At 39.2% G+C, this 24,775-nt stretch overlaps 1 protein-coding gene across 3 annotated transcripts; it reads left to right on the top strand.

The window, feature by feature from the left end:
- The first annotated feature begins 95 nt into the window (after window positions 1-95).
- CNOT7 (CCR4-NOT transcription complex subunit 7) lies at window positions 96-22,786 on the top strand. Of its 3 annotated transcripts, XM_038135140.1 has the most exons (7): window positions 96-221; window positions 818-1,025; window positions 1,278-1,471; window positions 4,372-4,533; window positions 10,172-10,316; window positions 18,213-18,323; window positions 21,085-22,786. In XM_038135140.1, exons 2-7 carry the CDS (start codon window positions 909-911, stop codon window positions 21,211-21,213), a joined length of 858 nt encoding a protein of 285 aa, XP_037991068.1. In that variant the 5' UTR covers window positions 96-221; window positions 818-908; the 3' UTR covers window positions 21,214-22,786. The 3 variants fall into 3 exon arrangements, with proteins under 3 accessions (XP_037991068.1, XP_037991066.1, XP_037991067.1); XM_038135138.1 differs by lacking the exons at window positions 18,213-18,323; window positions 21,085-22,786 and adding an exon at window positions 15,259-18,206; XM_038135139.1 differs by lacking the exons at window positions 96-221; window positions 18,213-18,323; window positions 21,085-22,786 and adding exons at window positions 511-644; window positions 15,259-18,206.
- The last annotated feature ends 1,989 nt before the right edge of the window (window positions 22,787-24,775 follow it).

Below are 24,775 nucleotides of genomic sequence, written 5' to 3'. Positions count from 1 at the left end.
CCGCGCGCCGCGGCCCGAGCGGCGGAGGGGCGGGGCGGCGGGGGAGCGGCGGCGCGGCCGGCGATTGGCCAGAGGGGAGCGGGGAAAGGCCGCGGCGCGCGGCGATGATGTAATGGCTTTGTGCGCGCGGCGGCGGCGCCGGGGGCAGCAGCGCTTCCTGCGGCTCGCGGGGGCCGCGCGGGGCCTCCCAGAGCCGCCGCGGCCCGGCCGGAGCGCGAGCGGTGAGCGGGGGCGGCGCCGCGGGCACCGGGCGGGGGCTCCGGCACCGAGCCCTGCGGGACCCCCGGGCTCCGCGGCTCCTCCGCGCGCTCCCGGGGCCTTTCACGCGCGCGGGACCCGGGCGGCCGTGTGTCGAGCTCCGCGCGCCGCTCGCTGGTTTAGCGGGGCCCTTGGGAGCTGGAGGAGCTGCTCCCGCCTCGGGAGGCCGCCCGCGGCGCCCCCGGGTTTGCCGTGACTCCGTTTTGCCCAGAGCTTCGTTCCCTGCTGCGCGCAGCGCGGGCATCCGCAGGAAGGCGGCGTTCCGAGGCGCGGGGCAGGGGCGCCTGGGGAGCCGGGTGTCTACGGTATCTGTGTCACTAGCGCGCCTTGCCGCCCTGGTGCAGGACACAGTCGCTAGCGAAACTGTAGAGGTTCAGTTTCTGATGGTAATCTGAGCTCGCGTAGCCGAAATTCTTGTGGTTTTGGTGGCTATGTTGTCCTGCTTTTGTGAAATCTGCGAGGGTAAAGCGTGGATGTGGTGCCTAAGCTTTTTTTTTTTTTCTTCAGATAAACTAAAAGTAAGAACTAACTTTCATGCTTTGCTTTCTTTTTCTCTTAGGCTAAAAAAAATAAACAGTTGAAGTCCTCTTTATGAAACCAATCCTCGGTCAAGCGTAACTTTTGATGTATGGTCTCTAAAGCCCCCCACTATGCCAGCAGCTACCGTAGATCATAGCCAAAGAATCTGTGAAGTTTGGGCTTGTAACTTGGATGAAGAGATGAAGAAAATTCGTCAGGTTATACGGAAGTATAACTATGTAGCTATGGTAAGTGGGTGCTTGATGTCTGTCTAGCAAATTACTGCAAAAATTGTGACTTCAGCTGAGGTCGGTAAACTTGCTCTTCCTTTTAAATTGAAAGCATAAGGAAATCTTAATGTTGAATCAGAGCTGCATGAACATCTGGATCCTAATCTTTTATCTTTTTAAAAGTTAACTTTGCACACAGTACCCTTCAGCTATGACATGGTTAGATCTGTATGGTTGTTGTGTGTTCAAGTTTATATTCTGCTCTGGCAGGACACGGAATTTCCAGGAGTAGTTGCAAGGCCTATTGGAGAATTCAGAAGCAACGCAGACTATCAGTACCAACTCTTACGCTGCAATGTCGACTTGCTAAAAATAATTCAACTAGGACTGACGTTTATGAATGAGCAAGGAGAATACCCTCCAGGAACTTCAACTTGGCAATTTAATTTTAAATTTAACTTAACGTAAGTATTCAGTTCCTGTGCTGCTAAACGTATGTTTCTGGCTTATTGAAAATGTATACATACTGTAGCAACTTCATTATCTATCTGATTGTAATACTGGAATACCATAAATGCTCATGTAAGAAAAGCTTTTGTCAGCCAAACGTGCTTTCTTCCCTCATTTCTGTGCAGTCTGTCTTCTTGTTGGTAATTTGGTCAAAAATGTTAAGCAGTTTAAAAAAAAATTGTGGAAGGCATTTTATACTTAGTGCAAGAGCTAGCTCCGTGTTTTCACGTCAAGCATTTTAGAGTGCTTCTGCCTTAGCTTAGTTTAACTCTTACTAGTTGTTACAGAAATCACATATCATTTCTTTACATACTTAAATGAAAAATACCAACACTTCAAGAAAAAAAAAAGTAAAGTTACTGAAGTGACTAAAAAAGTATGTCAAATGTTATATTTCTGAATTATTTTGTCTAAAGTGGTGGTTAAAAAGCAAGCTGACTTTTACTGTATTAGAATAATACCATGGACTTTATTTCAAAATGTGATTTTTATCAGTGATAAAACTTTTTAAGCATAAACCTCACTTTTTCAGGGGGATCAAAAGCTTATCTGGTGCTCCAGTTATATCTTTAGCTGGTGGTGGATGAAGTTACTAGTATCTTGATTTTGTTTTTTCTGAAGTAAACATAATTGGTCTGATAGATTTTCATATGTTGATTATCTACTGAATTGAATATCAGTACAAACACTTCTCACACATTTAAGCCTTGGGGTTTTTGGCAGTTGTGTTACAAGTTGAGAACTGGACAACTTTATATACATGAGTTAAATTCACAGCCTGCAAAGGAGGTTTAGAGAACAGACCTTCATTTTTTTCTGCAGATGAAAAGACTTGCTTTCAAAGTAGTTTGGGTTCTTAGGAGGAAAACTGCTGCTGCCTCTCTTATCTCTGTGGTCTTTTAAACAAGCAGTGGTGTGGATTGTCACACATCAGTTAGATCTGAGCAATGACATGCTCTATTTTGTCTTGTGTGAATTGTCTCCTGAAGGAAAACTAAGCACAGATTTAATGTTTTGGTATCTCTGAACTTACCTGGCCATATGAATGCTGGATGAAAGTTACCCATTTTCTTAACTAGGAGAGTATACTAATCCTACTAATTATGGGAGAAAAAGGAATTAATAACTTCCAAACTGTGATCTATGAAGAAGGGCCTGTGCTATGCTTAATTTATTTTCTGAGCTTCAAATGTCTACTTAATATCAAATAACGAAACCAAAAGTAGTTTTCCATCTATTTGTGCCAGATGCTGCAGAGATAAGACAGCTTAGTAAGGCAACATAGAGGTAATCACCAAATTACCTTGTTACTAGTTGATGGTGGGGTTATAGAAAAATATAAACTTGGTAAGTACTGCATGAGAAATTCATATATCTGGGGTTTTTTTGCATGGATGGACAACTTACTTATTTTTGTCAGTTTCTAAACATCCTTTTGGGAAGTGGCACTGTGCCAAGTGTTCTCCTCCTAAAGCAAAACAGCTGTTTGTTGTTCCTAGAAGGTAATTTTTTTTGTGTGTGTGCGGTTCCAGCCAGGTCTTGTTTTAGTGTGCTTTTAAAGAGCTTAAATATATCTCTAATCATACTATGCACCTGATTAGTACAGAGCAGCAACTAGAATGAAACCCCCTTTTTGTTAAATGGTGCGTTTGTTTTGGATGGGTTCTTTTATGTGCTATGGAGAAAGACAGGTGTTGAGAAGCTGATGCCTCAAAGCTGGAGAACTAAAGAGCAGCTGTGTGGGAGCGAGGAAAAAAGTTGTATCACATCTTGAGGATATATGTCTATGTGCTAAAGAATAATGACTTGCTCTTAGGAATAAGGAATACAGGTCTATGACTGAAACTAATAGTCAAATTTGATATATTGGTTGTCTATGTTTTCTTGTGTTTTTGTTTTGATTGTTTTTTATTAAAATTTGAAACCATACACTGCAGAGACTTTGTGGAGTAGTATGTTGTGGACAGTAGAGTGAATTTCATTCTCTAAGTACTTACATTCTTATTTTTTTTTTTCTTCATTTAACCATTCCATGTTTTTGTAATGATGATACAGATAAAACTTAGGGAGAAAATAAGCTCCAAAACATGAATTTCAGCATGAAATTCTTCAGACATTGCAAAAAAAAAAAAAAAAAAAAAAATTAGTGTTAAAGGGAATAAACACAGAGGTAGGAGGGAGTCAAAAAAAAGGTAGAGGAATTTTTATTTCATCCTCTTAAATTTTACATCCAAAATAGGCTTTTAAGGTTGAAACAAATTGTTTAGAAAGAGTTTAGACAGAAAAAGTTAGCAAAGGTTTTGCTAAATGGAGTAAGTACTGCATTTCCAGTTTTACTGAAAAAAAAGTTTTTATGAATACATGTCTAAACATTTACATAAGCTTAAATCACAAAAAACTTCTGAGAAATATTTTCTACAGAACTAATTCAGTACTGGGATCTGGATTGTATTTCTCGTATTTCTGCAATGTTATGTGTTAGTGCTTCAACTGTTACATTTAATTTGTTGCAATTCAAGTGATTTATACAGTTATTTTACCAAATAAATTCTATAGATGCACTTTCGCCTGTAGGCTTGCAAAAGGGTGTTTATAGATAACTAGAAGAGGAGCAGGAACTAATTTTTTATGAAGATGGGAAGAATGGAGCTGCTGAAAATAGTAAAATGATAATGAAGGTTTAAAAAAAAGTGATAATGAAGGTTTAAAAAAACCCTGAAAAATGGTTGGTTTTGTAATTAACCTAGAAGAAAGTTAAATTGTTCCTAGTCTGTGGAATGAATAGCAAAAAAGAAATGTTACTTACATTGAGGCTTGTAGATTTTGGAAATTTACTTTTCCTCTCTGTTTTTAGAGAAGATATGTATGCTCAGGACTCTATTGAACTGTTGACAACATCTGGTATCCAGTTTAAAAAGCACGAAGAAGAAGGAATTGAGACACAGTACTTTGCAGAACTGCTCATGACATCTGGAGTTGTATTGTGTGAAGGAGTCAAGTGGCTTTCCTTTCATAGGTAAATTCTTCATGTTAAGTATTTGAAGTTTCAACATCTGATGGGTGTTTGAATTCTACAACTTGGATTTCACATCCCCTGAGTTTAAATGCTGTGTATGTAGCCCATATCTTGGTTGGTAAGACTGAGGAAATATTTCTGCTGTAATACCTCTAGCACCATTTTGTATTGGAAGAATAGATGGCACAGGGGGTTGTACTGGTGTTTTTAGCTTTGGTGTTTATGCAGTAACCAGAGAATTGTGAGGCTGAAAAACACGAAGCTGCTAAACCAGTAGGTGGAGCTGTACACGTGCAAGTAATAACAGCAACATTACTAAAAGCAAACTATTCCTGAGCAATCCTTGAGGAAATATTGTCTGTTTCATAGGAGAGAATTATCAGTAAAGAGGTCTATAAAGCGCTCTTAAATTTGTTGTTAATCTCTTGCTAATCCAAGCAGATGAAATTACTCAGCTCAGAAGGAGATGCTTCATCAGCCTTACGCATATATTTTACTGCTTATTCCATCAAAGGAGTCAATCTCTCAAGTAGAAATAGAAATGTGAATGCTAAATCTCTATGAGACTGTCATAATACAAAAGATTTGTTGAGTGTTAATAAGATTTAACACTTTAAAAACATACACAGTAGTTGTTTAGCTAACTGCATGCCAGAATTTTTGCAAGCAACAGTGACTTTAAAGGCTTATTGCTATGTAATGCCCTTGAGTTGGTGTCTTAAATGCTGGCTTCTAAGGAAGTCAGCAAGGTAAAGCGAATGAACAAGACTGTAAGCAAACTAGTCTCAGCTAAAACATTTGTATCTCTCAGGTTGTATTGGTGGGTGGTATGTAAATGATGAAATTAGAATAAAAAATTCTTCATCCATAAGTATTAATAGTTGGAAAAGATAAAGAATGGAATTAGAGAAGTATTTATGCAATAAACAAACTCAAAAATAAGAATTGTTTCAGCAAGGAATGTGTAACAGTAGCAGAAGGGTGCATATAACATTTTTGCAGAAGTCATGGTTTTGATTTGTTTTGTACAAAGAAGTGCTAGGCTGAGTTTCCAAAGCAGAAAGGTTTAAAAGAAAAGACAGTTAAACAAAAAAGGATCCTCTGAGGACAGTTGTCACTTCCATCTTCCACTTAACAGCTGTTTTGACTCACAGTAGGACTCTGAAGTAATCTTACTCTTGATATCTTGCTGTAGAGTAGCGCCCTGGGGAAAAATACTGTAACAAGAATGCCTTAAATTCTGTCAAAATAACTACAAAAGCCAAATTGGAGTTAAGCTTTTTTCAACTTCCTAAGCACAGTATTATGGGCTCTTATGTGTATATTTGTGATTTACACTTGACTACAGTGATATGACTTGGATAGTTCAAGAGAAGGGGAGGCAGGTTATGCGTGTAACTGGTGCCTCAGCAGACGATGCCATGTAGAAGCAGCTTCAGCCTCAAACTGGTGTTTTTCCAATATTGCCTGGTGGCTAAGGGCCCAGTATAAGGTATCCATGAGCAATTTCTATACTAGAGATTCTTTCTATAGCATAATTATATTTAGTGTGTGTAATTCCTGACTAATAGGCTGGTCAAAGTGTAGTGCAAGCCATGTGCAATAATGCCGTTTTTTACTGGTGCAGCTTATGGAGGGTTTTTGAAACGGCTTTCTTAATAGAAGTCCAGTTTCATCTGTGCTAAAATGAGTTTCTGTTGTAGATTTGACTGAAAGTGTCTTTTCTTAAGACAGTTGTTCAGCACATGTTTGTCAGATACTGATTATTAGAGTGTTTAAAGCTTTTGTGCTTTTTTACACCTTGTTGATATTATCTTGAGCTGAAAACCTTGGAGTAGGTGGGTTAAGTTCTGAGGAAACCAAAATTATGCAAAGCTCTAAATGAGCATGGGTAATATAAAATGTACTACAAGGAATAGTGAACAGTTGTTTCTAAATACACTTTTGATTGTGATTATGTTCTATCAGTGGAAACTTACACAGTAAGATGCTCAATTGAAAATTTGTTCCATTTAGGCTCTCCATGCAGTAGTTCTTTGACAACTGATAAAGCTGTGCTTGGTACTTGCTGACTTTCCTATTGCCTCTGTTACCCTAAAGTGCTTAAAGTACTACTAACTCTTAAATTTGAGTCCCATAGTAAGTGGGAGAAGGGAATTACTCCTTTCTCAGAGTAAGAAGATATGGTTTGGTTTTAATTTTCTAGTCTTTGATTTCCTTGAACTTGTATGCAGTTCATTTGCAAGCTCTTTGCTTCTTAAATAGTTCTCTTAGTGTGCTTTTTATCTCTGCATTTGATGTAGCTGCCTTGGCATCCTGACATGTTGGCAAATCTCGAGATATGCAGTTCTGTCAGATACGAGTGAAGAAATATTTGCACTGTCACCAATTCTTGTATATTGCAACTTCATAGATGACTTCCATCAAATCTTGTGTGTGTGCATGTTAAAATGTATTTGAATTAATGAGAGAGAAAGGGGAAGCCCTGAATTTGTGATTTTTTTATCACAGGCAAAAGAGCTGTGAGTACTTGACAGTCTAGCCAGTTAGGAAGGAACAGCTCAGATGCTGATTTTGTGCCTGCTCTGCTGAAGTTTTGAGTGTCCACTTGTGTGCTACCTCCTTTGTCTACCTTTGGCGGGTCTGTGAAAACATGCTTTTTGGAAAACAAAAATCAGATGTTTTTGGGATACTGCAAAGTTCCAACCTAATGTGTTTCAATAACCATTTGTGTCTAACTGATTTCAGTAAAATTTAATCTGTTGGCTCATTTCTTTTAGCATCATAAAATGAACTAAAGCTTTCTCAGCTCTTGCACGTTCTGATTTATTTCAGAGGCTTGGTGTTTGTTAATTGGCTATCTGAATTCTATCTTAATAGTAAGGGGAAGAAATAGAGGCATGTTTGATGTCTACTCTTGTCTTTTTGCCTAGAGGTGTCCATATTCAGTGAATAAACAAAACAAATGTCTGTAAGAGTGAGTGCTTGTGTTGAATAGCTCCACAGATTGTGGCTTGCTGTGCTAAGCAATTTCAGGTGATTATATTAGAAATGGTGCAAGGTTTTTCAGGCAAGGAAGTCTGTGTGCTTCAGGGTGTAAACCAACCACTAATCACTGTTAGAGGATTAGAAGAAAACTTCTTTAATGAGCAGGTAATTACATAATTGCTCACTGTGGACTTTCTTAGCCTTCTCTTAGCATTCAGCAGTGGCCACTCAAATTTTTAGTATATCTATCCTAGTCTTAAATTGGAGTGGCAGGTTTTATGTCTGCAAGCTTGGATCTGCTACAATTTCCAAGTTTAAAAAAATATGTAATTGTCCATCAAAATTGCTATTTTTAATTGCCTGCTCTCTCTCAATATAAATCGTAAAGGAATGTTGACTTTTCTTTAAGTACTTCTTTAAAGAAATTAGAAATGTTTGAGGGCATCTATTTTCTATTATTTTGTATTAATACACTTTTTTTTTTTGAAGACGGGTCAAAAAATTTTTCGAAGAGGAGTAGCACAAATACGGGTTTTTTCACTTTAATATGACTGGTTATTTGAGCCTTGAGGATGATCAATATCAGGAATTCATTGTGTTAATAAACTGCAGACTCTGAAGGAGTAAGTCTCCATAGTCCTGAGCAGTGTTTCTTGCATCTTTTTGGACAGCCTTTTTTGTTAATGTGGCTTTTTCTTTTCTTCTTCTGTAGAGGGCTTTATGCTGATATGGGTTTTCCCACCACTTCCCTCCCTCTTCAAATGATCTAATAAAATTAGACTTCCAAGCTACTGTTTTGCCAAGTTTACTACAGTTTTTGCTTTGTAAGAGTCAACTGAAATCCTTCTTTATCTTTGGCTCTTTTGCTCCCTGGCCAGTGGCTGTTGCTGTGGAGATTGGAGGGTGGCCAGCACAGCTTCAAAGTGCCAGATGCAGTGCAGGATTTGTTCAACCTAAAATTTCTGCTTAGAGCACTAGAAACTCCCATGGGAGAGCTGCAATAGTCTATAGGTATTGTATATCTTGTATTAATGGACTTGTAGCAAACAATCCATTTAGCCCCAGTATGTTGAAGATTTTTCTACTCTCTGTCTAGAAACTCATAGTATAAAGATGTCAGAGGTAATCTTATTGTATAAAAATGGTTCAAAAAGTAAACTTACACATTGAATGTGCAAGCTGAAGCTTGCACAAGCTGGTGAGCGTACATCAGAAGTCACTGCTTTTTGTGGATCCTAAATATCTGCAGGATCAGTGGTATAGTGCTCTTAACTGATTTGTCTTTTCTATTGCTTATCTCACAGTTAGAGATCCTGGCCAGTATTTACCAAATTGAAAAATTCTTGGTTTTGAGTATGACGCTTGTATAATCAAGAATGAACACAAAGTCTTAAACTGGAAATTTGGAGTCTATGGTGGCCACTTGCTCACTGGAATCATCCCTCAGCTCTATGCTAAGGTTCCTTAAATAGCAGAACTGATAAAGCCTTCAGTAGAGGCAGCCCTGTTATATGTTTTCATCTTCTTTGTTAGTTCAGGCACATTTTAAATTGTATGTCAGTAAAATATAGGAACTGATCTGGTTCAATGCAAAATTAATAGCATGGAAGAGAAAGTATCACTCCTCCATTTGGTTTCGTGCATTAGCAGTCCTGCAAGTACAAGGGATCAGAGCAGGTGAGTTTCATGGTCAGATCATGAATAATCTGGTTTGTAATCACTGCCCTCCTAAGAAAAAGCATAACTTGTCATCACTGTTTTTTGTTATGGAGTTCAGGCTTGCTTTAATACCTGGTATCTGTCTTTCCTGTACTTCAACCTCTTGTTTCCTCTCATAACTATTTGTAAAAGTATGTGGTTTCCCTATTTACTGCCATGCCTCATTCCTATGTCCCCTTTATTCAGTCAAGCTATGGAGGAGGAAGCCTTCCTAAACTCTTCTCTCTACCATGTGCACACTATAATACCACTGTTTCTTCTAACAAATGAGCACTGCTCAGTTACCTTCCTGCCTCCTGCAGACTTGCATATACACACAAAAATTTTTCCACCTTACTCTGTCATTGCCTCCAGAAAGAGTAATAGCCTACAAGCTATTAAACTTTGTAGTTGTCTGTGTGCTGATTTAATTGGAAAAGTTAAAAGACAATTCCTCTTCTTTGTTATTGAGGGTTAGACTTGCCTCCAGGCATAAACATGCATTGGCTCTGGAAGCTCATTAATCTTTTGGATTTCAAGAGTTCCAGAAGTGTTTGTCTGTCTCAATTTGTAGTGAGAAACTCCAGTCTGTGTGAAAGAAACGTGCTTAGGAGTCTTTCTGGTGGAAGTCCTTGTTATCAGATGAAGACCCAGCAGCCCTACCTTATTTTGGGGTTTGGAGAAACTCCTGTAGGCAGATCTTTTTGCATCTTGGCCTCTTTCAGACTAAATTGTTTTCTCTGGAATCTGCAATGGGGCTGTTCATATTGAAGTTTAGGGGTTTTTTCATAGAAGTTGTTCTTAATTGCATTGAATTTAAGAAGAATATCCTGTCAATGGGCAGTGAAGTCTTGAAGGTTGTTGTTTTTCCTGTCAGAGTGCAGTGAAATCTTGAAGTGAGGAGGATACTTCTAAGTCACTTACTTACATTGTTTTTGTTATTAATTTGCAGTGGATATGACTTTGGCTATCTAATCAAGATCCTGACAAACTCCAATTTACCTGAGGAAGAGCTGGACTTCTTTGAGATACTGCGATTGTTTTTCCCTGTCATCTATGATGTAAAATATCTTATGAAGAGTTGCAAAAATCTGAAGGTAAGTAATCTGCTAATGGTTTGGAACAAATTTTGTCTTTGGAGACAGAATACTTAAAAACACTTTCTCTATTTTTGTCTGCTTTTGCTTTTATGGTGCATATTAAGCATTGTTTTCTCAAGCTTTATATATTTAATATTAAAGGTATTGTTAGAAGCCAACAAGAGCATGAATAAATTTTTGTAACTGCTTGCCAGTTAAAAATACCATGTTGAAACTGTATTTACAATACTTTGTTGATAGATGATAAACCCATGTTTGGAATTAATTCTTCCACTTTCTTAGCCATAAGAATTGATGGGTCTTATATACTCTTATTTCCTCGTTGTGCAGTCCACTAAAGAACTGCAGTCATCTAGGCTGAGGTAATTTCAAGAAGATGATGTGGAAGTGTCTTGGGAAGAGAAATGAAATGAAGAATGTTTCAGGTGGCCCAATAAGCAAAGATAAACATCAACATATGTTAAGGGACAACATGTGACTTCTAGGAAAAAAAATGAACTAGAAACTAATCTCTCATGTCAGGCCAGCAGGACTCATTGGCTTACTCTATCAGGCATAAAATTTGGATACCTTATTGGACTGGAGAATGAGTGGTTACTGGAGCTAAGTGTGTGAAGGGGAAGACAGCAAGTGAAAGAAAGACACTAAAGGCATTGTTAACAGCTTTACCTGCCAAAGAGCTGTTCAGTGTGGACTGCTGCTGGAGTGAGCTGCATCACTCATCTGAGGCAATTGATGATTTGTTGCTTTTATGGAAAGTAATTTAATTCTCTAGGATTTCTTAATGAAAACCTGCAGTAAGAAGAGAACACATCAAATCCTAACTGAGGAATGGCTTGCTAGTTCATTGTGCTGAACTACTGTTCTATGTGCTGTTTATAGTCTTGTTTCTTTCTGAGATGAACTAGCAGAGTGTGTCACCTTGAGTAGTAGCCTAGTTTTTTGGAAAGTAAATTGTGTGAATCCTTTGTTAATCAAATTAATGTTGAAAATGTAGATCACCCTTCCAGTTAGTTAGAAAAGTATACTTATCTGTGTTCATATACAGTTGTTACTGATATAACCATCTGGGCAAATGGCTGTGTATTAGGGAACAGCTTAGAAACACTTCTCCAAAGAGGCCAGGAGTAAAAATTAAATGCTCCCAAATTTCAGGAGTCTTAAATTAGGGGTGGGGGGAAACCTGCCCTAAAAAGTCCTCACTTTCGCACTCCCAGTGAAGCAAAGTAGAGCATCTGGTGCCTATCTGGTGACACACTTTGCAAGAACAGAATGTATATTCCAAATTTAGTGACATAGAAAAGGTGACAAATTGATGTTCCATGTCACCATTCAGAGGTGACATTCCCAGTGGGCTTGGGAAAGAGGGTATTGTAGTTTCTGGCATAATTAAGGCATGGTTGTGTGTAACCTGCATTGTTTAGAGACATCAAGATTTTTTTGGAAGACAAGAAAAACCTTCACAGGTTTTATTTTGGCAAACCATAAGAACAAGGGTGATTTTTTTTTATTTTAGAGCTGAATATGTAGGTCAGCTTTCCTGCAGTAAATTTTGATCTGCTCACCAAATCTGCAGACTGATAGTGACAGCAGGGGAAGGGAAATGGACTATCTTACCCCACCAGATTTACCAGAGATGAAATGATGGTGGACATGAACTGTAATGAGAGAAGCTGCCTGAAACAAATTACTGAACATTTAGTGTTGTAACTCTAAAAACGCATGTGCTGTCTCCTAATGTGTGTCACCTTTGATCTTTATTAAATTGCAGTGAATTGAACAGCTGTGCAGTTGTCTTTTATTGACTTGTCTAAGTTATTTTTTTGTATGATAGTCACTGATCTACTGTAGGTCCCACACTCTCTGCCCCCACACACTCAAAAAATATTCTTGGCATTGGAAAGAGAAATAGGCTTCCAAACTGGAGATCTGTTTGATGCTTTTTTTGTGGAATCAAGTACTCTGTGAATTTACAGTCTGTTATTATGACTTTACTAGCATGCAGATTGAGCGTTGACTTGAGATATTAATGTATTATAGGTTAAACTCTTGCTTACAGTCAAAAAGGCTTTTTATGTAGACAGTTACAAACCTTTTGATAGTAGTGGTAATCCTAAGTAATTTAGATTAGTAGACCTTGTTGGAAGCTTGTTTTTAATTCAGGGTTTTGTAAAGAACAGTAAGATCTGTGACTGCGTCGTGAAATGAGAGTTTGATGTAGATTTGCTGTTGACCGTAGGGGTGTGATTATGTAAATTATTCTATGGCCTTTTTCTTGGGAGGTTGATACTCTGAAAATTTGGCAAGAATTTGTCCTTTGCAAGAGTGAAGCATACCTATCTGGAGTGCAAAATTCTTACCTGAAAGAGAATCTCAGTAGCCTAATATTTTTCTGTTCTGGTTCCATTCAGGACAGGGTGGATTTTTGCCCCCAGGATGGGGCATGGCTAGGACATGGAGGTTATTCTGTGACACCTCACATAATTTTCTGGGCATGGGGAAAGGGCTTGCTTCCAGGTTGGGGTAGTGTGGTAGAGGGAGCAATCAGGTGTTTCTGTTGGCAAGCAATGTTTCTCTTCTTGCACACTTTATCATTAATATTGTTGCTGTTTCTGTTTGATTTCTTATCTCACTGCTGTTTTCCAGTAAATAGCTCATATCTCAAACTGTGGTCTTCACTTTTTGTACCTCCAATTCTCCTCTCCAGTCTGCCACAGGAAAGGGGAGGGGGACGGGTTGAGTGAGTGAGTGTAGTTTGGAGGATTTTAGTGGAAACACTAACTTGGAGAATACAATTCCTAAACCATGATAGCCTTATTTGGCACCCATTGTGGGGCATGAAGGATTGAGATCTAATCAGAGTGGATTGGAAACAAATTTCATCTAAGCATTTGTCCTATTAGATTCAGAGCCAATGGTCATAATGTTGCTTTGTCTATTGTGTGAGTCTATACCTAAGCCTGTATGTGTTTCTATAGATGTACTATGTGCCCATGAGGATGCTCTTTTTCAGATTCAGATTGCTTTGTTGGTGTATGTTGATTGTATGAACTGGGGTCATATTTATGACATGATAGCATCAAGGGCAATGAGGATCATTTGGGATCTTCGGTGTATTCAGTGCTACTCTCCTACCCTTACCTTGGGTGCTACCTCTGGGAGTCCATTCCTAATCATACCCAGTCAGTGGTGCGAACAGGGGAGGATAGCTTTGCCCAGCTTTTCACTACCTTTTTCTCCATCAGGCCTGTTAGAATAGCTTTTGAGAATTTTAAATTTCTTTTTGATGTTAAGGAAAACATGTTCTTGCTCCTATGTTGGCTTTGTCTCAGTGTGGTCTACACCATGTTTTGAGTCAGTATGGTCAACGCTGTGTCTAGAATCAGGACAGAGAATTCTAGGAATGTTAATCAGAGATCTGTCTGAGGGAGGACAGTCATGAGTAGCATGGAATGTGGGATAAAGTGGGCCATTTTTGGGGGAAATTCTCTCCTCCAATGTTTTGAGATTATCACTACAGGACCTTGATAAAGTGACAGAATATTTGCAAGAAGAATGCTGGCAACTCCATAAAGAATCAACTTACTGAAGTGTGCCGGGCCCTGGCTACTCTTTACTAGACACAGTCCAGTGCAAGATAGAACCCTTAGGGGAAGAGGAAGAAAGCAGATCAACAGGTGCTGTGATCACTCAAACTACAGCCAAACTGGAAGAATAACTCATGCCAGTAACAGTCACACCTACACAGAAGAAGAAATCCAGGTCCAAATCAGTTTGTATAGAGAGGGATAAAGAGGAAGTAGAACTCTCACAAAAGGAGGAAGAGACAGGACCAGAGATAATCACTCAATTCCTATCCCTGGGTAAGCTAAGTGAAAAGATTCCAGCCACCAGTCATGAAAGTGCCAGATGAGCTGGCTGCTCTGATGCTGAAATATCACGGCCCACAATATGAAACTAGATGGTAGTGAAACCAAGCAACTGGCATCCTGGTGGGGATTTGGGAAGAGGACAGAAACTCTCAGCCTCTGGAGGTGATTTGTGTCAAGTGTGAGAGAAGGGTATTCTCTCATGGATGATCTAGTGGTGTGCCCAATCAGATGGAACGCCATGGAAAAAGATACCTGAGAGAATTAGTTGTGCTGGAGGTGATACGTAAGGATTCAAATAACAGGAAGTCTCCTTTAGAAACAGATATGGTCCACTGTACACAATCCATGTGGCAGACGTTTGTACAGAGCACACCATTGTCATCACCAACTCCTTGGCATTGATGTCAATGAAGGAAGGAAAAAACCAGTTCTTCAGGTGAGAGATTCCAGTAATAGGAAGATCATCTCTTTTCCTCCTTACCAACCTCCTTGGTGTGGAAAGACTGTCCAAGACTGCAGATTCAAAAGACTCAAGAAAACTGGAGAGATGTCCCGTGCCCCACCAGTACGGACCAGAGTCTTCGCTATTGAGATAAACAGAGGCTCTGTGTATCATTGACGTAGATTACCGCAGGACCCAAAAGGGCATCGTTGGGCTTTTGGGATAGCTACAGTGGAGACAGAGGAAATTAGCTGAATAACTTGCCTCGTTTCTCAGAGGACCCTTCTGCTTTGGGACTGCTCAGGGTCAAAGAACAGCAGGTACCAATCTCTACCACAGCAATGCACTATCAACAAAACTGTATTGACCAGGTACTCCATGACCTCCATCCATGAGATGATTCATGAACTGGAGACTCAGGGAGTGGTCAGCAAGACATGCTCACCCTTTAAAAATCCTATATGGCCTGTTGACAGTGGACTGTCATGGCCTGAATGAAGTCACACCACCACTATGTGTCACTATACCAGATATGGTAGAACTTCAGTATGAACTGGAGTCCAAGGCAGAAAGTGGTACCACCACTGATACTGCTAATGCATTTTTTTTCCCATTCCTTTGCCAGCAGAGTGCAGGCCACAGTTTGCCTTCACCTGGAGGAACATCCAGTACACCTGGGACTGATTGCCCCAAGAGTGGGAACAAAGCCCTCATCATTTGCCGTGGACTGATCCAGACTGCAGTAGAAAAGGGCGTGGCTCCAGAAGACTTGCAGTACATAGATGGCATCGTTGTATGGGGGAACATGGCAGAGGAGGTTTTTGAGAAAGGGAAGAGAATAATCCAGATTGACCTGAGGGCTGGTTTTGCCATAAAGCAAAGTCAGGTCAAGGAATCTACCCAGGATATTCAGATTTTCAGGAGGAAAATGGCAAGATGGATTTTGTTAGATTCCAGTTGATGTGGTCAACAACATAGCAGCTAGATCCCCACCAACCAGCAAGAAAGGAACACAGGCTTTCCTAGGTGCTGTGGGTTTTTGGAGGATGCGCATCTCAGATTACAATCAAATTATAAGTCCTCTACACCAAGTGACCCAGGAAAAGAATGTTTTCAAGTGGGGTTCTGAACAACAACAAGCTTTTGAACAAATCAAATGGGAGATTGTTCATCCAGTAGCCCTTGGGCCAGTCTGGTGGCCAGGTGTGAAGTGTGTGCTCTTCGTGGCTGCTAGGGAGAATGGCCTTCCTGTAGCCTCTGTCAGAAGAGACCTGTAGAGACTTGAGGTTGACCTCTGGGTTCTGGAGCTGGGGGTGCAAAGGATCTGAGGCCTGCTTTGTCCCAGTTGAAGAGAAGATCCTGGTATTTTTAGAGGGGTTTGAGCTGCTGCAGAAGTGATTGGCACCCAAGCACGGATCCTTTTGGCACCCCAACTACCAGTGCTGGTCTGGGTGTTTGAAGGAAAATCCCTTCCACACATCATGCCCCTGATGTCATGTGGAGTAAGTGGACTGTGCTGATTTCAAAAATAGCCTCATAAACCTGGGCCAGAGAGCACGGTATGAAGTGGGTGTATCATATTCCCTATCATGCACCAGCCTCTGGGAAAATTAGATGGTACAATGGACTGTTAAAAACATGGAAAGGAATTGGTGGTGGAACTTTCTAACAGTGGGTTCTCCATTAAGCAGAGGCCATCTGCTTAGTTAACACCTGAGGTTCTACCAATAGAGCTGGCCTTGCCCAATCAAAACCTTCACTTACCACAGAAGGGGATAAATCGCAGTTGTGCACATGAGCAACATGTTAGGGAAGACAGTTTGGATTAGTCCTGCCTCAAGCAAAGGCTAACCCATCTGTGAGATTGTTTTTACTCAAGAGCCTGGGTACACATTCCCCACAGAGGGGTAGGGAAATATGATGATGTGTACTTCAAGGGGATTTGATTTTTGGGTAAGAACAGTTTGTAATGTTGGATTGTATAATACTGGTTGCTGAATGCCAGTGCCTCTGGATGCCATAACTGCTGTGGCCAACGAGTATGGAGTGGTCCACATATGCCACTTGTGATCTCCTGATGCAGCCTGCAACGAGCTGACAGCACACCAGCCTTCCTTCCCTGGAAGACATCTAGGATAAATAAAACCCACAGTAATGGACTAAATTAACAGACATCTCAGAGGGAAGGCTATTGATTGTAGAATTTATACCTGTACTTGTGTGTGTGAATAATGTATATTGTTGGATGTTACAAGATTTGGATGTGACATGGATAGTATAGAATAAGAACTGGATAATGTCCTGGTTCCAGCCAGAACAGAGTGAATTTTTGCAGTAGCCAGGATGAGTTCTGGAGTTGATTAACATGGAGGTTATTCTGTGACACCTCACATAATTTTCTGGGCATGGGGGAAGGGCTCATTTCTGGGTCAGGGCAGTGTGGTGGAGGCAGTGATCAGGTATTGGTAGGTATTTTTCTGCTGCTCAAGACAACCTAGTACTGCTGTTGCTAGTTTTAGTCTTTCTTGTTAGTTTGTAGGTGTTATTTGGGAATGTTATTATTGAAGCTTTCATCTTTTTAAACAAAAACCAGGACCCAAACATGTTGCCATAAGATTCACAGGAATTTTCATAATGTTTGATCTGATTTTCAGCTGGGACTCCTTTGTAGCTCTCTGAGTTTTAATTTTGACTGTTATGCTTTTGCCTCTTATTGCTTCACTTCCTGTATGTGAAACAGGTTAAGAGTGCATGGGAAGGTGAACTCTAGCATTCTTTATTTAAAAGCCTTGTTTCTGTGCAACATTTTTGCCTTTCAATGCTTATGGCAGCACTAAAGGTTCTGTCTTTTTTTTTTTTTCTTTTTAATCTTTCTAGATCTTTAGGAATGTGCATGTGCCTTAGTCTTGCCAGTAGCTTTATAGCTTACTGAATTAAAAAAAGTCTTTGCACAATCATGTGCTCGCAGCATTAAAAGATTGCAGTTACAGTATTACAAGTTTGTCCTTCAGCTGATCAGTGTTTTCTGTGTAAAACCAAACCAAATTTTGACAGCTTTGCTCTCACACATAGAAGCTATTACTGTTTTGGAGAGGACACTGAAATGATGTTTTAGTCACTTTGCAGTTAAGGGGATAATTTTTCACATAAGCTTATTGAAAAGAAAATTTCCTTCAAAACTGGAGAAGTTTTAGAGAAGAGAGATTTGCAGCTTTTGTGTGTTCTCTACAGCCTTGTAGTCTGTCCTTTTAAACCATTGTATCAACAGTAATTTTAAAGGAATTGTTAAATAATGACATCTGGTTAGTGGAGAAGCTGGAACATAAGGAGTACTAGTTTTGTTGGTTGCAGATAGTACTTCATTTAGTCAATACTGACAGAGAATATTAATACTGTTTGATATGGAAACTTTGATTCTTCTGTTATGCATTTATCTAGTATAATGACTGTTTCAGCTACTGTGCAGATACTAAAATATGCCTGAGGTTGTATGGCCTGTGTAACAGATTTTCCCAAATATAACTGCTCCATGTTCTAATTTAACTTTTCAGCATTTAACAAAAACGTTTTATTTTCCAGGGTGGGTTACAAGAAGTGGCTGAGCAGCTAGAGCTGGAAAGGATAGGACCACAGCATCAGGCAGGATCCGATTCTTTACTCACAGGAATGGCCTTTTTCAAAATGAGAGAAGTAGGTGGACATACTGCTTTTATTTTCATGATAGTAATGTGTTGTGATAGTCATATGGAATTGCTGATGCTCATAAGTCTCTGGATTTAAGGAGGTCTCTGAACGGCTTCAGGGTTCAATTCAATCCATTCTTGACAAAAATGAGACTACCTGTATTTTTCCCCGAGTAAGTGTGAACCAGCCTTACTGACTCCTTGCTTTGCTGCTGTGAGTGAATATTTTTTCCCAATTCCAGCCTAGGCCTGACTTCTGGATTTTTTGTGAAGTTTTGTTTTGGGGTGGTGGTTTTTCCTCACCTCTTCTGCAGGGTGCCTTTTTTTAGGCGACTGCTGCAGTGATTTATGAACTGCTGAAGCCAGATTCCTTTTTGGGTGACTGTACTCAAGTCAAATTTTTTTTTTTAGTGCTTTTGCTCAGTGTAATATCCAGCTGGTGTGTACTGCTGCTTGTAGCAGGCTGAGAGGTGGGGAAGGAGTATTGATGAACCACTTCTAGCTAAACTTTCAGGCTAGAGCTATATTAAATGACTTCCAGGCTGCTTTGGAGAATTTTCATGCATTTCTTTTTCCTTGCTGTGAAGCTCAGTTTAACTAAGGTCCTAAAGGTCAGTTAATTCAAGGTTTACAGCGAGGACAGTCAGGTCTTACAGGCTTCACATTTCCTTGTTACTTGTCTGCATACAACAGGAAAATATTAGGATATTTTGCATTAGTAGAACAATCAAATGTCAAACAAGCCTCTTCTGGAAAGCAGTTGCACTGAACAAATTCCAGTGCATCAGATCATGGCATTCTTCCAGCAATTCAGTATCATTTACCATGTCAAAACAGATGGCAATATCAAACCTCATCATTTAATCATGTTAAGTACTATATGCTGAAGTCTACCTTCTGGAACCCAACCTTCTATATGAAGGAGACAATGACCACGAGATTGTGACAAATATTAGTGACACAGCTACTGAATAATAAAGAATGATGGTTTAAGCTGGTTTGCTCATCCTAGCACTCTGTTCTGCTTCTGCTAGAGCTGTTGCAGTTGTCAAGCAGGTCATGGGCTAGAGATGCAATAAAAAGCATTAAATTTCTGGTATGATCCAAGGCCAGTGTAGCTACCTGCTGTCTGCCCAGTATTGTGAAACTTCACTCTTGAATTTGAAGATCCAAAGCAAACAAAGGGAAGCATATAATAATCATGCTTAAGATACGGCCTTTCAAGTTAGCTTTCTAGAGTAAAGGTCCAAACCCATGATAGTTTCTTTAATGAGATGCAGTCTGTGTTAGATGGCAAACTAGCTGGTTGAATTTATTTACTAAAAGCTTTTACCAGAAGTAGAAATCTCTGAGAGCTTTTTAGTGTGACACAGTTGCTTAATTAAGCCAACAGACAGGGACTGATAATGAATTTTTCCCCCAGTACTTAAATACTCTTTGCAAATACAGCATTTCTGAATAAAAAGACAGTAGTAAGCAGAGAGAAGTATATTTAATGTAGATTTTTAAAGCTTTTCAGCAGAGTTCAGTGTTTAAAAATGTATTTCTGAGTAAAAAGAATTCACTTTGTAGTGCTTTTTGAGGCACAGAATTTTGTTAGTAATTGCTGTGAAGGAGATGCAACTTGCCTCCTGGGTCTTGGAGTGCCAGCCAAAAAAGTTACTGATCCTTCTCTTTCCATCAAGAATACTTAAATAACAATACTACAATAGTAGAATTGTTATTTTGGGCTTTTCCTACCTGTTTTATTTCATTAAGAACTTCTGGGGGCTGCAAAACTTTTAATTAAAGTCTCTGATTCCTACAGTACAGAATTTTCAGTCCTGACTGTGCTGCTAAAAGCAGAGCTTGAAGGGAGAAGTTTTGACCTGTGTGATATATACAGGTCTCCATGTTTAGATTGTGTATTGCATCCATTCTGTTCCTGCATTTTTCTGCCTGTCTTAGATTTCTGGTATTGATGATGACTCAGAATGTGAACCACTGGGGTGTCCAGGATTGCTGTGAAGGTTTTAGGGTGAAAAATGTTTGTGGATGTGTTTCTTCTTATTTTTGCAAGATAATTTGTGATTTTCTGCTTGAAAACCCATTTGAAAGGCAGAGTATCAGAATATCATGGGTTTTGTTTTGTCTTACACTGAAAGGTTCCATTTGTAATTTAGACTTGTAATATGTAAATGCAGTCTTGGTACAAAATTTTGCTGTTCCTCATTAAATGAAGTCTCACTCTGTGAGGAGCTGAAAATACATCTTTCTGCATTTCTCTAAACTCTGGTTTTGTGCTCATCTTCCCCACCCTCAAACCTATATAATATAAATCAGGACATTTCTATTCCATAAAGACAGAGTATGGTGAAAACAACACACTGAGGGGAGGTAAGGGAACGGGCACTGATGATGGATGCTAAGCATATGCCTGTTGTAAGAGGCACCACAGAAATCAGATTGAAAAAAATCTTTGTTGCTCTTGCAGATATGTGAGTGATGACTAATAGTACAAAATTGTGAAAACATTGCATTTGGCCATTTAATTGGGAGAGGTGCACAGGAAGACTGATTGTATTTCTTGACAGATTTAAATAATTGTGTCATATAGCACATTGTGATAATGTATTGAGATTAAGTGTCTTATTATACTAATTATACCATCTTTTGCACCCTGGGATTTGATAATTTATTTAAAAAGAAAGTAATTTTAAAGCCTTTCTACAGTTCTCTTAAAACAGAACCTTTTCTTTTGCAGTAATTCATGTCTCTTCACTTTTTAGATGTTCTTTGAAGATCACATTGACGATGCCAAATATTGTGGCCACTTATATGGTCTTGGTTCGGGGTCATCTTATGTACAGAATGGCACAGGAAATGCTTATGAAGAAGAAGCCAACAAACAGTCATGACATGAAATGAAAGGCCGTCTTTTTGACCTCCACATGCTTGTATATAGGTTTTATCTCTGGTTGAACCCCTTGGACAATTAAGGCTTTTTTCCCCCCTTTCTCAGCACACTTTCTTTTCTGCCTTTCTATGTACTAAACTTGACTGTTCCTATCACAGATTTTGATCTTAATATTGATACGTAAAATTTTCTGGGTTACATTTTGGCCTCTTAAGCCCATTTGTAAAGAAGCATGTATAGGATCAGTGTGGCAGAGAGAAGGGGAAAGTTGAATCATAACGAATATTCTGGTAAACTTGCCTACATCGTTCTTCCAGGTTTTTGTCTTTCCCCTCCCTTCTCTAAATTAATTGGCTCTGATTATAACTAACTTCCCCCTTCAAGTCTGTTCTTTCCAGTATGCAGGCATTTTAGCTATTCAAGATTGTGGACCATCAGATTTGCACTTTAGAGAGCGACTCTGACTCAGATCCTCTGTTTTATTTGAAGTTTGTTTTGGTTTTTTCTTTTGCCCTCAGCTAGAAAACAATCATCTGCCAAGTTCAGCAGCTTCAAGCTGTATTTTCTTGGTATCTCAACCCACACAACGGGACTTATTTGCTGCATAATCTCTGTTTGTTCAAGCAAAACAAACTACTGAAATCATAGTAATTGCTCTTACTTTACTAGTGTTTGGTCATCTTCCAACACATCCTGCACATGTCAACTTCTGGTTGGCCTGCTGCTTTAAAACTGCTCTGTGATGGGGGAAAGAGGCTTGAAAAAACAGCTTTACACCCTTCAGGAGAAGAACAGCTATGACTTTAGCCTTTTTGCCATTAAGCTGAGAGTTGAAGGATAATGGAAAAGTAGGAGTCTTGTAATGGCATATTTCCCTTGATTAACCTCGTGGCTTTTATCCTAGTAATGTACATCTCAGATATTTTTTATGAAGTCATATTTATTATGTACTTGATTTCATGATTTTTGTAAGTCAGTTTATTTGAAGATGAACCCCAAAGATTTGAAAAACACTATTTAATTGAATTATTGAATTAGAAGGACAATTAAATCATGCCTTTTTGTAGTTGTTACAAAGACAGATGTTACAGATATTTGTTGTAAGACAACAAAATATAAATAACTTCCAGCTAATAAAGTTACCTGAGGAGTGTAATGCTAGTTTATTTTTGAGTATATCTTACAATATATTTTAGATATATTGTTTTCAAGGACCCTAAAGTATGTTCTTAACTCTGCATAGCATGTATACAGAGCAGTTGTGCAGGAAGGATTTTTGGTATTGAATAGCTAAATACTAGCCTGGAATGATGGGATGCGTGACATTGTGTGTCTGTGCGTGTGCGCGCGTGCGTGTGTTTGACACGGAAATCAATGGCAGAAAAATCTCCAGATGTTCACCAAGTACTCTGTTTTATCTTGTACTTAAAAGCAAAAAATCAAACACCTTTTTCGCATTGAATTATGATGATGTAACTGGGCGGTCCTTTTTAAAAATAATTTGCATAACAGAGGGTATTTGTTTTTAAAGCTTTTGTAAATAAAGGCCTAAGAAATGTTTTCTTACATAACAACAGACTGGTGGTTTTGTTGCAAAATTTTTCCTGGAATGTGATTATTTAGTCAGTTCAGCTCTGTTTTGTTAGGCATCATAGTTCTTTTCTACATGCTGACATAGAGGAATCTAACTCATGGCTCCCTGACTGATTTCACATTCAGAGCAGAATTGTGTTCATGGGTTTCCACTCATTTAATTACTACTGTCCTGAGTTGGAAGAGGGGTGATTGCAATTTACTTCTGAGGCATCCTAATCCCATTAGTGCTTTTATACCATTATACATTAGATGATGGTGACTTGTTTTAACTTTAGTTGTCTTTGGCTTTAAGATCATGATAGTGAAAGCAGGATGAATTCTTACTGTGGCCTCCAGGGTTTGCATAGACATGGAATGAAGAGCCCCTGAAGTTTGATGCATTTGCTTTAAAGTAGTAGCTTTGCCTAAAGCATATGGATACAGCTATCTGGTTAACTTGAGCAGAATGACTCTTCGAAGGACTTTAATGGGTTTTTGTTTTGAAGTAGGTTTTTAATTGAGGATCAAAAGAAGTTTTTAGAGCCTTCTGAATGTGTGCCTACAGTAGAAGTTCTAATGCCGATGGGGATTTGCTTTTGAAGTAACTGCTGAGCATCCCAAATGCTGTGCTGTGCTTTTCTTTGCTTCCTGTCACAGAATCATGAAATGGTTGAAAGGAACCTTAAAGATAATCTAGTTCCAACCCCCCTGCCATGGAGAGGGCCACCTTCCACTAGACCAGTATTTGACTTCAAAGAATTCTACTCCTGACTTTTTTTTTCAGTAACAAAAGCATTTCTCAAAAGCCACTGGTCAGCATGAAACAGATTATGCTTTATTCAGTGAGAGAGCGCTTGGTCTGATCACTGTCTGTTGAGAGTTGATTGCAGCTGGGGAGACATCTGTGCATCATTCATTTCCTTGGCAAAATTAGATTTAGTTTCCATTAAGGAGTGATTTAAATTGTGAATTGTAGAGATTATGAAAAAAGTAATTTCTTATATGTAGGACCATTACGTGTAAACTTCAGAGCCTAAAATCTGTTTCCAAAGTGGCCAGTTTTAATTGCTTTTGCGAAAATTAATGTGCGGGCACAGTTCCAGCTGTCTAGACATGCACCTTTTCGTTCAGAGACAAAAATTCTCTTTCTAGGCCTCTGCTTTTCCCAATCCATTTAAAATACACTGTTGTTGAGTAGGTTTGTCAGAAGAAATGCAATATCAAAACCTGTTATATTTGATCTTTCTATTTTTAATCCACTTGTATTTTTGGCTTCTGGAGTCAGATGAGTGTTCCAGGAACCTTATGTTCTCTGCCACTAATTTCTTTTAATATATATAATTTTTATTTTAAGCGTTTAGTTCCTTTGCTCATTGAAACTAGGCAAGAAGCATCCTTGAAGTGGAGGAAAATAGGTCTGGAGCACAGAGTATTTAAGGCTTTTTCCCACATGAATTTGCTGATGACCTATAAACTCCTGACATCCAAGAAATTTCTCTTACCTTATCTGACTGGTAACTCCATGTTCAAGAATGCTTCATTCCCTTACTCTGAAAATCCAAGAAAAGTAGCAGGAGGCCTGTGTTCATGAACAAGGTGCTTCTGATTCAGCTCACCACACAGAAAGGTGGAAGCAGGACATGTGACATTGTCTGGAATGAGGAAGATTTACCCTTGGTGGAGGAAGATCAGATTAGGAATGTAAAAACAAACTGGACACAAAGAAGTTCTGTTTTAAACTCCCAATTGGTTTTTCAACCTTGAATTAACTAGTAAGTCACTTAAACCAACATGCAGTGAAAGAATACGGAAGCAATTTTTAGACCTTCACTGGAAGTTGAATAATCACATGTCAGTGGATTTAGGGTGGTCTACGTTCATTGCAGTTTAGTAACCTGTGAAATAACTAAGTGAAATTTTAAATAAAACAGACTTCTCAAGATTTTGTTTTACACTACCACCTCAAAAGTTTCCAGTAGAATTGTGGG

The sequence above is a fragment of the Motacilla alba genome, chromosome 4, assembly GCF_015832195.1.
Source record: "Motacilla alba alba isolate MOTALB_02 chromosome 4, Motacilla_alba_V1.0_pri, whole genome shotgun sequence".
NCBI lineage: Eukaryota > Metazoa > Chordata > Aves > Passeriformes > Motacillidae > Motacilla > Motacilla alba.
The sequence above is the reverse complement of the archived record's forward strand: the minus strand, read 5'-3'. Positions and strand labels throughout refer to the sequence as shown.